The sequence below is a fragment of the Suncus etruscus genome, chromosome 8 (assembly GCF_024139225.1).
Source record: "Suncus etruscus isolate mSunEtr1 chromosome 8, mSunEtr1.pri.cur, whole genome shotgun sequence".
Lineage (NCBI taxonomy): Eukaryota > Metazoa > Chordata > Mammalia > Eulipotyphla > Soricidae > Suncus > Suncus etruscus.
In genome coordinates this window covers 81,921,010-81,938,705 of record NC_064855.1, presented here as the reverse complement: position 1 = coordinate 81,938,705, position 17,696 = coordinate 81,921,010, and the positions used below count along the sequence as shown (strand labels likewise).

Here is a 17,696-nt window from a genome sequence, read left to right as displayed (position 1 = left end):
AAAAAATAAAAACTTTCTTCACTCTCTTTTTCTTCCTTGATTCTTTCTTTCTCTAAACAAGAAAACAACAACAACAACTTGGGATCTAGACAACAGTTTTGAAGACTTGGGACTACAGGTATAGAAAAGTATAGGGATTAATGGGATGAACATTAAAGCAATTTCAGAACACAGGACCAGTGGCATGTGACTCAATATTTTGCAGGCCATTCATTAGGTGCATTTATGTTTAGTGATTTCTTCCTGTTGCACATATTCCTTGAATTTAAAAAAATGTTCATCTCTATTTCTTTTGAAGCTTAAAATCTGTTTTCTGATATTAGTATAGCCACCCCAGCCTTTTTAATGCAATTGTTTGAATAATTGTGTTCTTACATTTGACTTTGATCTATGCTTGCTCTGGCTATTCAAATATGATTCTTGCAGGCAAAAGAATGTTGAATTCAGCATTTTGATCCATTTTACCATTCTATGTCTCTTAATTGGTGCACTTAGTCCAATGATGTGAGAGAGATGACTGTCATGGGATTGTGTCATTTATTTGTAGGAGATTGCTGTATTTATTGGGTCTGCATTGGTTTAGTGTAGACTTCTTTTGGGCTTACAGTACTCTTCTTTTAAGGTTGGTTTTAAGTCTGTAAGAGTTCTGAGCTGGTGTTTATCTATGAAGTTGTGTATCACTCCTTCAATTATAGATGAAAGTCTGGCTAAGTGAAGTATCATTGGTGAAGCATTCATTTCATTGATTTTTGTCACTTTGTCCCCAAACTGCCTTTGGACCTTGAGAGTTACTGGAGATAAATCTGTTTTAAGTCATAAAGATGCCTCTTTGTATATAATCTCTTTTCTATTTTGCTGCTTTCAGTTTTCTATTCCTAACTGTGATTTTCATCATTGTGAATAATATGTGCCTCCTTTAGATCTCTTTTAGCTGGTCCTCTTTGGACATCCAGAATATGGTTGCATGAATGCCTTAGTTTTGGAAATATCTCAGTATTAATGTTCTTAAATATTGTTTCTTCGTCGGGGTTTTCTTCCTGGGTCTCTAGGACCCCAAGGATTCTTATGTTCATGAGTTTATCATAGAGTTGAGTTTTTTTCCCCCTTTCTTTGAGTTTTTTTCCTAGCTTCTCTCTTGTATTGAGGTGTTATGCAGCTCATGATCTATATCAGTGAATCTGTCCTCAATGGCTATAACTCTACTAGTGAGGCTTTCCACTGAGACTTCATTTTACCTACTATGTTTTTTAACCTTTTCTGTTTGAATTTTTCTCACTTTACTCTCATATTCTCTAGAGTCTTCTAGACTGTCTGTTGTATTGTTTCTCTTAGTTCATTGAACATTCATAACATTTCCTCTCTTAAGTCCTTATCAGAAATTTTTGTGGGTGGCAGGATTTCCAGAACTCGCATCCTTAGTTACAAGAACTCTGCATAGTTTTCTCTTTGTGTATTTTGATTCAAAATACTCCTATCAAGTGTGGTGGTACAGTACCTTAACTGGAAGAAAGCCACAGCATAAAGTGCAGTGAAGTGTCTGCATTCTTTCTGCTATCACTCCACAAAGCTCAGTGGGGGATTGCTTACTTCAGAATGCTAACCTGGGTACTGCCAAACAAAACCCCCTTCTCTGATAAAAAAAAAAAGAAAAAAAAACTTACCACTTATATGTTGTTTTCAGCAATCTAGTCCACCTTAATGAGTGGAATAACCACATATAGTTTGGGTTCATTGTAGATAACTAAAATGCATAATGTCTTTATACGGACTTTTCTATTGCTTACTAGTCAAAGGAAATAAATCATGTTTAAATAACCATTAAAATGTCTGCAATTAATTCAATGACAGGTTACTTCCCAATCAAAATATATTTCCTTTTAAATGAAAGTGAGTTAGAAATAGAAATAGAGATGCTAAGATTTAATTGAAGTGAATGTTGGTGAAATAATTGTTCATTAATTTATTTGGAACTGTTGGTATGTAGAAAAATGCAATGTAAATGCCCCAAATTATTATTAATATAATTATTATATCTAATATAAAAATTACCAGAGTTAAGTTCTGAGTGAGGCTAAACAAATGTAGATCAAGAAACCATCCCAAATGGTCATAATATAAATTTAATTATTTGTTGTGTATGTAAATATTTTAGGGAATTATTATGTTACTAACCCTAACCTGATCGTTGATTATGCCCTACCCTAGGGTGTGACCTGGCATTCTGCCCCCACCCTAGGGTAGTACCTGATTCTGCTTCCACCATTGGGTGGTATCTGATCCCACCATTGGGTGGTACCTGATTCTGGGGGATAAAAACATGGGTCTGTGGAAGGTGGGGGGGCTTTTTGGCAGGAACTGATGCTGAGGCTTTAGACTTCAGTCTTGTCCACCGAATAAAGCTAATATTTCCACAAGCCTGACTGTCTGCGAGCTGTTTACCCGCCGTATCACCTCAGAACCGTCGGCTGGAAGGGGTGGCAGACACGTGCTCCAAGCTGGAGGGGAAAGACCTCATCCTCCATCCCTCCATCAGACAATCTCTTCAGGGGCTGACTTGCAACAGTTATTTATGTATTTTGTATTATAATTCTTTTGTAGAAATATTAAAACATACATGGCAAACATGAATTTGTATACAATACATAATAGAATGGTAAAATAAATTATGTAAAAATCAGGCTGCCTTAGTATTGAGCCTTTTATTCTGAAAAAATATACATATCAGGAATATATTGTTTGATTTAGCTACAAAATGTAGTTATGTGAGAAAAATTTGAACTTTATAATATGTCAAATAATTGATTATGGATTACTTTGTAAAAATATATAATGAAAACAACACTTATTTTATAGTATATATTCTCATAGATAAAGATTAATAGAATGCTTACAAAGGGTAATCATGTATTGCTAATTGATTATATATTGTACATATTTGTGGTCATTACAGTATTAACTCATCAAATCAGTTCATGGTTGTTTTTGTTAAAATCATGTTAATTAGCAATTAATTACTAACTGCTCAGTCTCAGTGACCATGTGGCTACTTTCTCAGGCCATTAGCCAAAGGATGTATTTTAAACTATAATCTTATATTATTCTCATTCATAATTCATTGTCATAGGCTGTGATAATAAAGACTAGTCATTATAACATATTCCCACATGATTATGGAAAGCAAATTTTTCTAATAATAAGAATAGATTTCTACTTCTTGTAGAAATTTACCACAAATAAAATGACATTTGATTTGTTTTGAGAAATATATTTCAAATATAATGTTATAGGTAGAAAAGATGTACATTTCAAAGAGGTTTTGATAGTTTAATTTCAACTGTTTATATAAAGATTATACCAACATAAATATATAATTCAATACTCAATTTAATAATTTCTCTAATAAATGGTGTCTATCATTGAAGCTAAAGCAAACAACATGTTCCAGCTATCCTATATTTGCTTCATTCACTACATTATATTTTCTGTAACTTGTTGAACTAAAAATAATTTATTTAACAAAAATATTGGAATGGAGACAAAGTATCTATTCATACATTTACTTGTATTTAATGAGTTTGTAATGTTTTATCCTTTTCTAGATTGTATTTATTACCCTAAAAAGAGAACACAAACATGCAGACATACCTTTAGGGAATGATATTGATCTTTCAACTCTTATTTTCATTGTTATTACATGAAATGAATGAATATCCTTTTAACAACTTATTTTTACCCTTCCAAAGTAATTTGAGTTGTTCTGTTATCACTGGAAAATCACAGTAAAGATAACACAATTGTAAGAGTGAAGGTCACAGATATAATCATCACTGAGGATATGCAAAAACTGAATGGCAGCTACCAAAACATGTATTTGTAATTCTTTCAAGAGAAAATACCTTTTTATTAATTGATAAATTAACATATTTAGGAGGACCAATTTCTTAATTAATGTGTAAGTGTCATATTGGAGAAAATTTAGAATAAAGTAAAGTATAAAGTGCAGAATCATAGTCCCTTTAAAAAGTAATAAAGCTCTATTAATTTATTACTGTAGTTCTCTGCCTGCGTTTTCAATCTTTAAATATAGTATATGTTTATGGGTTCGTAGAAGATTCAGAACTACTTTTAGTAAGATTTCTCTAAATACTACATTTAAAATTTATAAAACATCTCCTATAGGCTGACTGAGTCATTTTAACTTAATATGTAATGTTAGAGTACAATTTTCCTGTATAGTTTTCAATATACCTAATTCAGAGGTTAACAGACAAGTAGATAATGCAACATTCTGTAGCTTTCAAATCCAGCAAATATTTTACACACAAAAAAAAAAATCAACAAATCAGCATGGGAGAGTTACAGTAAAATTTTATTTCTACACATACTCAAACATTTGTTCGTCTAAAAAATTATTTTGTTATATAAAATGAAATTAAACACTGTAACCACTATTTTTATCTCAATGAACTTTACAATATCATAAATACTTCATGAAGGCATGAAGGATTTATCTGTTAAGTAACAATTGCCAGCCATTGGTAATTGGGAAACAACAAGAACTTGATTAGTTGTTTTCATCTATTCATTTAGATATGGCTTTCTACCAAGATATTATTAAAAAAAACATTGTACGCTGATTTCTGATTGTGATTTCTATAATGAATACTTGAACTAAACGTTTAAAAGTATTATGAAAGAGTATAAAATTTTTGGTAGTATAAACTATGAATATCCTAAATAAATTTAAAATATTTCTCTGCTGTCACTCTTTTCTGTTATTGTTCTTAATCCAAATGAGACTCCCACTCAAATATCCTTGTAATGGGGTTAATCACCTGACAACATAAGCTTTTCTGGCCTTAAGCAAAAAGTTCCAAGAATTTTTCTGAGTTAATTTATTGGTCTAGAGCACATTTTATTTTAAAGCTTGTATTTATTTTGCTTTTTATAAGTAAGGTTAACAAGCCTAGATACAAAGCAGGTACTTAGAGCACCATCTAGAGATGAAAAGTTAAAATTAACATAAAAATAAAAACCATTAAAAGTGTAAATAAAAGATGACTGCAATTTACAATTAGTGTACAAATTATATTTTCAAATGGTCAATACTAGGAAAGTCACAAATTTCTAATTGAAAGCAAATACTTGCTTAATATTTATTCTCAGCATAACTTCTCCAAAACTATATTGAACAGCTTCAGATTATAATTTGCATTCCATGCAAATAATTAAGCTAATGAGTACAATACTGTGTATTTCATCATATTCATAAGAGCCTCTTATGCTGCGTAGATATATTTAAACAATCTCTTAAATATCATGCATGTAAATATAAAAAATATAGAACAATCAAAATTGGAATAAATAAATCTCTTTTCTTAAGCTCCAAGTAAGTTTTTCATTATCATAAAGCCAGAAGTGTAATTTAAGTTTATGCTGTAAATAGTACTTCTTTTTCTTACAGTGTGCAGTTTAAAGAGTTTACTGTAATTATTTTATTATATACTCATCAATACATGATGGATCACTAATATAGATTTTATTAGTGCTGTTGACTGTGATAGTGTAGCTGGTCCACCATTTTTCTGAATTACATTGTTCATCGACTATGAATAATATAATGCTAAAATGCTGAGTATAATATAATAAATTATATTTATATTTATGTTTATAATTATATTTGCCATAGAAAAATAATTAGAGACGACCTCTAATTTTTACATGTTAATTTTATTGTATTTAGAGAACATCTGTTTCCATAACACTGTAAAAAACTGACTAATTTTTAGAAACATAGATGGAAACCTCAATCTATCCCCTTTCCCAAATTTTTAAAAAATAAATGATGGGGCCGGAGAGATGGCATGGAGGTAAGGCGTTTACCTTTCATGCAGAAGGTCATCGGTTCAAATCCCGGCGTCCCATATGGTCCCCCGTGCCTGCCAGGAGCAGTTTCTGAGCACAGAGCCAGGAAAAACCCCTGAGCACTGCCGGGTGTGACCCAAAAACCACAAAAAAAAAAAAAAAAAAAATAAATGCACAATTTAATAATATTGGTGATGGGAATGTTGCACTGGTGATGGGTGGTGTTCTTTACATGACTGAAACCCTAACACAATCATGTATGTAATCAATGTGTTTAAATAAAAAAATATAAATGCACAATTTAATAATATTTCTAATATGTCTTAGTTGTAATTTCTATAGGTTTATATATAATTATTTTAATAACCATCTCTTTAAATTCTACAAGGATTAAATTCATATATAAAGAAAGGAGAAAATTAAAATTATTCTATTTGAAAAAACATGATTAAAATCTGATTGACCTTGTTTAAAATAATTTTATCTTTTAATTTTCAGTTCCTGTATTATTTTATTTAATATATTTTATTTTTGTTTGATTTTTGCATCACACTTGGTGACACTTAGAAGTTAATCCTGGCTCTGCACTCAAATATTGCTCCTGGCAGATTGTGTGGACCATATAGGATTCCGGGATATAACAGCTGCATGTGAGGCAAATGCTTTAACACATAATTCCAGTCCTTTTACCTCTATTTTAGTAAAATCATCATCCTATTTAATGTAAAAGAATTAACTTTAAAGGAGCCAACACTTAAATTAGGTGTCAAACAGATACAAAACCAAGTATTTCTTCATCTGAAAATTAATTTATAAAAATTGCTAAAATTTAAAACATATTGTACATGTCTATCAAATAGGCAAAGTGAGTCTGTCAGATTTTTCTGAATGAGGGAATAGAATATATTTGTACATATTGAGTATAATTTTATTTACAAAAAAAGCTTAATTTTAACATCTGGTCTAGGAAGTTAAATAGAGCATGGTTCTTAATAATTCATATATAGGTAAAAAGATTTGTGTATATGATTATTTCAATTGAATGATAGTTGATAAAAAAGAGGAAAAACATTTATTCGAAGAAGATACCATTGCCATTATCCAATATTTTAAACTTTTATGATTGACAAAAAAGTGAGATCTTTAATATAAAAAAAGTTTTTAAAATGTCCATAACTTCCTGGAATAATATATGTGTTTCTAATTTAGGGCAAAGTTTTCTTCATGTCCATCTCTCCTTTATACTTTCTAATTTTTGTTTCTTGTTTGGGAAGTCATGCCTTGTAGTTCTTAGGAATTAATCTTGAGTCTGTTCTGAGGACCATGATTACCTGTGCTAGAGGGACCACTTGAGGTGTCAGAGATGGAACCAAGTAAGCCACATACAAGGTAAGTAAAGTACCTGCTATAATATTATTTGGGCTCAATATGCCCTTTTACACTAGAATACACATAGACCAAAATAAGTAGTTTTAAAATCTAGAAAAATATTTTAACTGTTTCTTCTGTATATCAAACATTTACTGTAGGTAATCATCTCAGGATTGTTGGAATGGAACTGGAGTAATAGTGCAAGATGAAAAGTGTGTTTTCTTTGCATGCATTCAACTTTGTTTAATTCTCAGTAGTGATGTATTCTTTTTAGCAACACAAGAGGTTACTCCTTAGCTTAGAGATAAAAATTACCCCTGGTAATCATAAAGTGCATAGGATGCTGTTCACTGTTCAATCCCCACACCCACACAGAGGGAGGTAAAAGAGACCAAAGAAATAGGCTTAAAATCTGACTTTGAATTTCAGAAAATTACTTTTTTTTTTTTTTTTTGGTTTTTGGGACACACCCGGCGGTGCTCAGGGGTTACTCCTGGCTGTCTGCTCAGAAATCACCCCTGGCAGGCACGGGGGACCATATGGGACACCGGGATTCGAACCAACCACCTTTGGTCCTGGATTGGCTGCTTGCAAGGCAAACACTGCTGTGCTATCTCTCCGGGCCCGAATTTCAGAAAATTCCTAAGAGACCTCTAGCTAACATTCACTAAAGCTTAAAGTTTATATATCAAGTATTCAAGAACCTCCACTTTCCAAAAATAGACTAGTTGTTATTGTTTTGCTAAATACATAGATTATACGAATAGTGGGGTGCCTTAGACCAAAGAAACACATGCCACTTTGTGGCTCCCCAGAGGGGACCCCTATATCGGGGGCCCTATCCTACACTGGCCAGCAGTGAGGAAACCTGTGGAGAGCCACACAACGTGATAGGGTTCGTGCTCTTCTGAGTACCTGTGGAGGCAAAAGTTAGTAATGACTCATGAGATCAAAAGAGAAATCAAGAGCAGCTTTATTTCAGGCAGGATGTGATTATATACTTTTCAGCGATGGGGAAGCGGGGGTAGGGAAAGGCATGGCTATCACCAATCATATTTCGCCAGATTAGTCTTTTGCTCACAGCCCTCAGTAGAGCCGGGTGAAGTTAGTGGGGCTGAGTGAAAAAACCACAAATCACGGATGTCACATACACATTTTCAGATGACAGTTACAGATTACCAGAGACCAACAGTTAAATTCTTAAGTAACATGTTGTTCTTTATGCTACTGATGTAAAAGGTTTTGTTACTGGTACTCATAAACCTGTATGACACTATTTCCTTTTTCATGGCCATGATTTCTTGATCACAGTGAGAACTGGCAAGAACTGTTTGTCCCTGACATATTTTTTTTAGAGCTGCGTATATCCTGTTGGCCTGTCCTTTGCAGACTTTCTGGTTTCGGTTCCCATTCTTCACAATCAGGCAGGCATGAAGGCAAGCAGGCAATGCATAGCAACACTGGGGGAGTTCTACTCTCCCGGCTCCTCACATCTCCCCCTTTTTTTTTTGCTAAGCAAGAAAGATGAGCTGCCCTCGTGATGCTCAGCGCCTGTAGGGACAGCATTCCTTGAGGCTTCTCCAAGCTTTAGCACAGCGAGAGCCTAGCGAAGGACGCTTCTTGCTTAGTTTCTCAAAGACTTCAAACTGTAGCAAGGCAGGAGGTGGGGAGGGAGCCTCTTCAGTTGCAAGTTGTTGATACAAAACGGTGGGATGCTTCTTTGTAGCCTCATCAATCTGCGATTTCACGAAGCTGGTGATGCGGCGGAAGGCCCACGGACCAAAGGATAATAGCAGCATAAGGCCGAGAAAGGGTCCCAGAAAAGCTGGGAGTAAAGTAGTCAACCATGGGGTTGTAGAAAACCAGTTCTTATACCAGCTCTCACTCTGATCAAGCTCCCTACGTCTCTCCTCAAGACTTTCCTCAACTCTTTTAATGCTATCTCTAACCAGACCAGTTTCATCCTTAAATATACAGCATTCCTCTTTTAAGGCGGCGCACATCCCCCCTTCTTTTAGAAAGGCAAGGTTAAGCCCACGGCGGTTTTGAAGGACCATTTCTGCAAGAGAGTTAACAGTGTTAGTGAGGTGCGAGAGACCTTTTTTGAGTTCAGCAATGTCAGCATCAACGGCACGTTGTAAGTTTTCGAGGTGGGCAAATTGGCCGCGTGTTTCAACGAGGGAGGCGATGCCAGTACCCGCACCAGTGGCGCCAACAGCGAGGAGGATGCCAACCGTGAGGGCAGAGATGGGCTCACGGCGGTGGCGGCTGAAGCCAGGACCAGGGAGACGGCTGAGAAGGAGGTCCTCAGTGCGATGCACGGAGAGGCGGGGGAGAAGGAGAATAAGAACACAATAATCAGTGGAGGCATGGAAAGGACCCTCGATAATATGGGGAGTGAGGCCAGAGGCACAAGCAAAATAGGTGCCGTTGGGGGCAACAAGGTAACGGGGGGGGTCAGTGGTTTTAAGTGGGGGGTAGACAAGGTGAGAGGAGTTGCAAGTGTCACGAAGTTGGGGTGGCAGACGGGTACCATTGGGGTGGATACAGAGTCCGGAACCAACCACTTGGGCAACTGTGATGGCATGGGCGTTATCGAGCCCCCAAGGCAGCATATGTTCATCAGTGGTGGACCAGAGTTGGTCAGTGACGGCGACACCCTCATAAAAGGGAGGTTGGGGGGAAAAACAAATCCAACAATGGGTAAAGGCAGGGTCAGGAATGGCCATGGCAGAGGCATTCATAAGAGTAAGTAGGCGGGCAGAATCAGAGGGAATGCTGGGGGGAAGAGTAAGCTGAAGGGAAGGAGGGGTAGGGGTAAAGGAGGAACTACTTTGAAAAGAAGGGGGGGGCAGAATGGGTGCTTGGGCAATATTAGGGCCAAGAGGGACAGGGCCGGAAGAGTGGGGAAGTTCCTTACGGAGTTGGATGGAGAAAAGGAGGCCGGGATCAGTACCGGAAGTATAGAGGCGAAGGCCCCAGCGATGGGGGGAATGCCAGCGATGCTCACTGCGGCCAGCAGTGGTAAAGGAAATGACAAGGGGGTTACACCAATAACCATAAGGACAGAGGTTGGGGGAGGGTGCTTTTAAAACGGTGATGTAGTCCCAAGTGGATGAGGGGTACCAGGAAACGTCGCCGGATGTTTCGCAGTTCCATGCTTTGCAGAAGAAATGAGAAGAGTCGCCGCAAGTGAAGGAGAGATCACGAGGGCGATGGTCGCCGGGGCAGACGTAGAGGGGTTCTGATCGGAGATTTTCACGGGCGGCGCGATTGCCACAGCCAAATTGGGCTTGGTTGGCAGAATCGATGGGGTAATCTTGGGGTAAGAAATGTGAGGGGGTGCCCCAGACCGAGTTAGCTCCAAGAGCGAGGGCACAGAGGTCAACGAAAAGGGGTTCCCAGGAGGGAGAGGTGGAGAGGATGCTGGAGGCATTGGCGACGTCACCGGCTTCATTAAAAATGAGCCAAGTATAGTTAAAGAGTGTATAGGGCGAAGGCGGGGCGGCACAAAAGGAATCAGGGAGAAGTGGAAGGAGGGCTAAAAGGAGGGGCAAGGGGATCCAAAGCAGAGGCATGTTGCGTGATGTCCGGAGATGTAGAAGAGCAGGATGCAGCAGGGACTGTAGAATCCGAGGAGCAGGATGGAGCAGAATCTGTGGAGAGAGCAGATAAAGGGGCCTCAGGGGCCGAGTCCCTGGGCGGGGTAAACGGCTTGATGAGGCGTTCAGGAAGCCATCTGGTTTCCTCAGTTTCGGGGTTATGCACACAGGCATGTCCTTTTCCCCAGATAAGTACAGGATGTGGTCCGAGCCAGGCACCGGTACGCACATCTTTCCAAAGAACTGTTGCAAAAGAGGAGGCTGTGGCCGGATGCCAGAGCCTGTCAGCTGCTGATTTTCCGTCAGCGTCGAGGGTGAGGAAGTTGAGGACAAAAAGGGCATGGTTAAGAAGTAACCGAGGGGTAACTTTATGGCCTTGAAAAAGAAGATCCTTGGATGAGAGTTTATATAACATGTTTTTGAGGGTGGAATGAGCTCTTTCAATAATACCCTGGCCCTGGGGATTGAAGGGGATGCCGAATTTATGAAGAATGCCAAACTTGGCTAGAAAGGATTTAAGTGCTGAAGAAACATATGCAGGGCCATTGTCTGATTTGATGGTTTTGGGGGTACCAATAACAGAAAAACAGTGAGAGAAATGGGAAATAACGTCTTTGGCAGCCTCACCAGTATGGAGGGAGGCAAGCAGAAATCCACTAAAAGTGTCTATGGTGACATGTATAAATTTAAGGGATCCAAATGAAGGGAAGTGAGTGACATCGGTTTGCCATAGGGCACCGGGAGTGAGTCCGCGGGGGTTAACTCCCGTGTGAGGTTCAGGGAGGAGTGAAACACATTGCGAGCACTGTTTAACAATAGTTCTGGCCTGCTCTCGGGTGATGGAAAATTTTAGGCGCAGAGTTTGAGCATTAAGATGGTGAAGAGAGTGAGCCTGCTGGGCTCTTTCATAAGGAGAGAGGACAAAGGAGGCCATAATAGTGACGGTGGAGGGTCTAGTGCTTGCGTCGACGCAAGCGTTACCTAGTGCCAGGGGGCCTGGCAGGGAGGAATGGGCTCGAATATGCCCAATGAAAAAGGGGGAAGATCGGGCAAGAATAAGTTGCTGAATTTGGGCGAAAAGTTGAAAAGCGGTAGTAGTAGGTTTGATAAAAGGAACAGTTTCTAAAAGGGGAACAGAGTGAGCGATGTAGGCACTATCTGTGTAAAGATTAAAAGGGGAAGAAACTAGAGTAAAGGCTTGTAAAACAGCATAAAGTTCAACATGTTGAGCTGAGGAAAAAGTAGAGGGAAAGGTGGAGAGAGAGCCATTGACAGAGATGGCTGCGGTACCTGAGGAACTGCCGTCTGTGAAGACAAGGGTTGCATCTGGGATGGGGGAGTGCTTAGAGAGAGATGGGAAGACAACAGGGTGGCGATTGAGGAACTGAATGAGCTTGTCAGAAGGGTAGTGAGAGAGAATGTTTCCGGTATAATTAGAGAGAAAAAGGGCCCAATCCACAGAGTTTTGCTGTAAATAGGAGAGATTTTGCGGTGAGTAAGGTAAAGTAATGGAGTGTGGATGAAGACCAAAGAGTTTAACAGAAAGTGTGAGGCCATGTTGTAGGAGAGAAATGGCCAGATCAGGATAGGTGGCTAGGACCTTAGAGGGGGTAGAGGGAAGATGAATCCAGAAGAGTGGTGCAGTTTGATAGAAAACGCCGGTAGGTGCAAAGGTAGTGGCAAGGATAATGAGTTGAAGGGGTTGATCAGGGTTGTAGTAGGAGAGAGACTGTGTCTGGATGGCCCTTTCAACAAGTGTGAGAGCCTGTTTTGCTGCTGGGGTGAGGCTACGAGGGGAAGTAGGGTCAGAGTCTCCTTGGAGGAGATCAGTGAGTGGTTTGAGGTCCCCGGTGGAAAGCTTAAGATAGGGACGGAGCCAGGTAATATCTCCTAACAACTGTTGAAAGTCATGGTAGGTTTTTAGATGTGAGGTACGAAGCTGAAGCTTTTGAGTACGGACAGAGGAAGGGAGGAGCTCAAAACCTAAGAAAAGATGGGGAGGATGAAGTTGAATTTTATTTTTGGAGATGGAGAAGCCATGGGCCTGAAGGGAGGCAACAAGATGTTGAGCCGCTTTAAGAAGTGCAGCTTCATCGGGGCCTAGAAGGAGGATGTCATCCATGTAATGATAGAAGGTGATAGAGGGATATAAGGAACGAAAAGGATTAATATAGGAGGCAACATAAACCTGGCAGAGTGTTGGACTGTTAGCCATTCCTTGAGGAAGCACCCGCCAATGGTAACGGGCAGCGGGACCAGTAGCATTAATCGGAGGGAGAGAAAAGGCGAATCTAGGACAGTCGTGAGGATCAAGGGGGATAGAGAAAAAGCAATCCTTAAGATCGAGAATGATTTTATGTGAATTAGCAGGAAAGGCTGTGGGAACAGGTAATCCAGGCTGAGTAGCCCCCATGGGATGCATGGAAGCGTTGATGCGTCTGAGGTCGTGAAGGAGCCTCCAAGACCCAGACTTCTTTTTGATAACAAAGATGGGGGTATTCCAGGGGGAAGTGGTAGGTTCAATGTGACCGGCAGCAAGTTGTTCTTGAACAAGGGAGATGGCGGCAGCAAGTTTTTCGGATGTAAGGGGCCATTGAGAGACCCAAATAGGGTCATCAGATTTCCAAGAGATGCGGAGGGAAGGTCGAGGGTCAGGTGAAATTGAAGGAAGGGAGGAGGAGGCAGGAGGTTGATTGAAAAGGGCATAGATAGAAGGCCGTTTAGGGGCAGAGGGGAACCCTAAACCTTGACGGCCAGAGCGGGGAGAAACTGAAATTGGCTTGGTGACACCCTGAAGATATTTGCCAAGACCCTTAGAAGGAACATAGCCTTGAGCAAGCATTTGGTCAAGGACATGCTTGTTTCTGCATTTAAGCAGCACGAGGCCCATTTGATCCATAAGATCTCGACCCCATAGGTTGATGGGCAGATCAGGAATGACATAAAGGCGGACAAAGCCAGTATCACCATCCTCATCCTGCCAGATTAACCGGTGGGCGCTGAGCTGAACCTTTTTAGCGGTACCGGCGACCCCAGAGATAGGGTCAGGAGAGGGACAAAGAGGCCAATCAGGAGGCCAATCCAAAGGAGAAAAGCAGGTGGTATCAGCCCCGGTATCCAAGAGGCCATGGAAGAGGCGGCCCTGGATGGTGAGGGAAAGGATAGAAGAGGGGCGTTCGCGACAGATGGTTTTTATCCAATAAACATCAGAAGAACCGGGATGAGTGGCGCCCCGCGGTTGGGGCAGGGCAGGCAGCTCCACCGCTAGGGGCAAGGGAAGAGCTTGGGCAATGCGAGTGCCGGGGACGACCTGAACTGATTTAAAAGGAGCGGTAGCATTAAGAAAAATCTCACCAGAGTAATCACCATCAACGATAGAAGGAGAGATGATAAGACCATCAATGGTAGAGGAAGCGCGACCAATGATCATGAAAAAATAACCAGGAGGAGGTGGTCCATAAACACCGGTAGGAATAGAGTAGACACCACCCTGAGGAGTTAATAAGAGGGGGGTGGCGGAACACAAGTCAAGTCCTGCTGAACCGGGGGTGGCCCGGAAGAGGGAGGAGGTTGAGGGTCGCAGTTCTGGGTTTGGGAGGGGAGGCGCTGATAGTGAACTTGGATTTGGCGAGAGGGAGTCCCAGTCGTTCCCCCAGTGGCTGGGACAAAAGGAATGTGACGAGGCTGTTGGTGCGGGGTCTGGGGGCGACCCCTGCCGGAGTTTTTTGACTGGCCTGGGCGCTGTTTCAGGAGTGGGTTTTCACCCAGAAAATTTCCCTCAATGTCAGTGATAGCGCGACAGGAGGATCTCCAGTGGCGCCCGCGCCGACAGCGGGGGCAAAGGGAAGGGCGTTCAGATGTGGAGCCTGCCTGTATGTCAGGCAGCCTGCGCTGGGGACACTGACCCGCGAAGTGACCAGGCTGGCCACAAGAATAACAGATTTTACCTTTAGACTGGTTTTGAAAAGCGACAAGGGCACCAGCCACTTGGGTAGCAAAAGAATGAGCATTTTTACAAAGAGAGATCATGTCCTCTAGGGAGCGGGAGAGCTTGGGACCTTTAAGAATTTGGCGGCAGGCAGGATTAGCATTTTCAAAGGCAAGCTGCTTGATGAAAGGATTAGAGGTATCAGTGATTCCGGTGGTACGATCAATAGCCTCAAGGAGACGGGAGATGAAGGCGTGATAAGGCTCATCATCTGCCTGCAAGATTTTTGCAAGAGGAAGAGCAGGGCCCGAGGAAGAGCCGACAGCTTTCCATGCCTTAAGAGCAGCTTGAGAGGTTAAACTGAGAATGTGATAGGGAAGGCGGCGCTGAGCCTGCATAGTGTCATAGGGCGCAGAGCCAGAAAGTTGGAGATACTCCTTTTTACTGGGTCCCGCAAGGTCCTTGCAATTATTTTGAAATTCAGCCTCCCAGAGGACAATATCCTGGGGCTTAAGGCAGCGGCGGACAGTTATGCGCCATTCTATAGGAAAAAGAGCGCCGCCATAGGAGAGAGATTCAAGGCAAGAAAGGGTATAGGGAGCCTGGGGACCGTACTCAAGGACGGCCTTGCGGACTTCCTTAAGGGAGCCCTGATCGAGTTCCTTAATTTCAATGTCCTCTTGAAAAATACGGCCGGTAGCTCGTTGGGTGGGAGCGTCGGCATCAGGAGGAGAGGCATCGCCGGAGACGGCAGCCTCCTCCTCGCCCGCAGATTGATTTTCATCTGCGTCAGCTTCGTCATCGGCCTCAATAACGTTTCCATCAGGGTCGTCAGCAGCCTCGCCATCCGCCTGCGCAGCAGGGCGCGCAGGGGTAGTTCTACGGGAACGGGGCCGAGCACGGGAACGTGTGATCATAGGGTGCTGAGAAGGAGGCTGCTCCTTAGGCTTAAGGAGGGCAGGGTAAACCTGAGGAGGACTAGGGGACTGTAGCTTAGAGAGAACTTGATTGAGAGAAGAGCAGAGTTTATCAATGGTGTGCTGGAGCTGTGAGGCAGTGGAGGGAGGAGAAAAGCTGTGGGAGGGAGCAGGGGGGTCAGACGGGGAGCGGGCAGTGTAAGCAGCAGCCGCTGCGTCAAGCGTGGCTGCGTCTTCAGGAGAGAGGTGGTCGGGAGAAGGAGCCTGAGTAATGGCAACGAAAGAGGACGAGGCAGAGGAATCTGCAGGAACAGGGGCGTATGGCGGGGGCCGAAAGGTCTCAGGCGAGGGGGACATGGGAGAGGAGGGAGTATGAGAACGTGAAGCATTAGTAAGGATAGCCTGTCCCTCTTTGATGATAGCGGCGCAGGAGGAAGAGATAGGAGCTGCAGTAATAAGGCCATCGAGGAGTTTCCAATATTGAAGAATGCAGTCCTTAAAAGCAGAATCATTTTGTGTGTTACAAAAATCCGTCAAATCCTGCCCAATTTTCAACCAAGTGGAACGGGCGATCTTAGGGGCGGTAAACACAAACCAAGGGGAAGCTTTATGAAGGATGTTAAAAAATTGATAAAGGTCTGCCTTAGAAACATGAACCTTCCTGGATATAAGTTCATCCTGAAGGGATTGAACGAATTTTTCCTCGGTACTGAGTGTAGAGCCCATAGCGAAAAGAAAGAGGAGGGAGAGGAAAGATATATGGGGTCCCAACGGACGAGAGGCCAGAAGGCGGGGGTCGCCTGGGAGGGAGACGAAGAGTCACCCTGAGGGATGCATGCATGAAATTCTTAACGCGTCTGCGCAAGGGAAACTCACCCTTCACGGAAAGAAAAGGGAGACGCGGAGAATTCCCGGGAACGACCGGCGACGAGGGAGAAGAGCAGGAAAACCACGTTTGGCGCCAGATGTGGCTCCCCAGAGGGGACCCCTATATCGGGGGCCCTATCCTACACTGGCCAGCAGTGAGGAAACCTGTGGAGAGCCACACAACGTGATAGGGTTCGTGCTCTTCTGAGTACCTGTGGAGGCAAAAGTTAGTAATGACTCATGAGATCAAAAGAGAAATCAAGAGCAGCTTTATTTCAGGCAGGATGTGATTATATACTTTTCAGCGATGGGGAAGCGGGGGTAGGGAAAGGCATGGCTATCACCAATCATATTTCGCCAGATTAGTCTTTTGCTCACAGCCCTCAGTAGAGCCGGGTGAAGTTAGTGGGGCTGAGTGAAAAAACCACAAATCACGGATGTCACATACACATTTTCAGATGACAGTTACAGATTACCAGAGACCAACAGTTAAATTCTTAAGTAACATGTTGTTCTTTATGCTACTGATGTAAAAGGTTTTGTTACTGGTACTCATAAACCTGTATGACACTATTTCCTTTTTCATGGCCATGATTTCTTGATCACAGTGAGAACTGGCAAGAACTGTTTGTCCCTGACATATTTTTTTTAGAGCTGCGTATATCCTGTTGGCCTGTCCTTTGCAGACTTTCTGGTTTCGGTTCCCATTCTTCACAATCAGGCAGGCATGAAGGCAAGCAGGCAATGCATAGCAACACTGGGGGAGTTCTACTCTCCCGGCTCCTCACACCACTTTAATTAGAAAAATTATTTTTGCCTTAATATATTTAGATCAAATTAGTTTCCATTTTGGATTAATTTTATAGCATCTGTGACCTTAATTATAGAAATGTGTATATTCACAAAATAAATGACTCATAAGACATTTAAATATTTTTTGAAGATATATTTCAGAATCAGAATTGAGAAATATAATTTTGTCTGTTTCTCCTTGAAAATGTGTCTCTGGCTACTTCATTAAATAAATGTGAAATCTCATATTAATGAAAGAAGAGAGTCAAGAGAATATACTTCAGTGTCTTGATCTCTTGTTTAAAATTTAAGACTTTGTATAAATAACAATATATTTATACTCAGATTCACACA

General features: G+C 41.5%; 1 protein-coding gene across 1 annotated transcript; it reads right to left on the bottom strand.

Moving 5' to 3' along the window:
* Positions 1-14,336: 14,336 nt before the first annotated feature.
* On the bottom strand, positions 14,337-16,409 carry LOC126015974 (endogenous retrovirus group K member 113 Gag polyprotein-like). The gene has a single exon (XM_049778500.1). The coding sequence runs from the start codon at positions 16,407-16,409 to the stop codon at positions 14,337-14,339; it is 2,073 nt and encodes a 690-aa protein (XP_049634457.1).
* Positions 16,410-17,696: the final 1,287 nt, after the last annotated feature.

What these genes read in the sequence shown, in the direction of transcription:
- LOC126015974 (XM_049778500.1), bottom strand. Translation starts at nt 16,409, where the DNA reads ATGGGCTCTACACTCAGTACCGAGGAAAAATTCGTTCAATCCCTTCAG.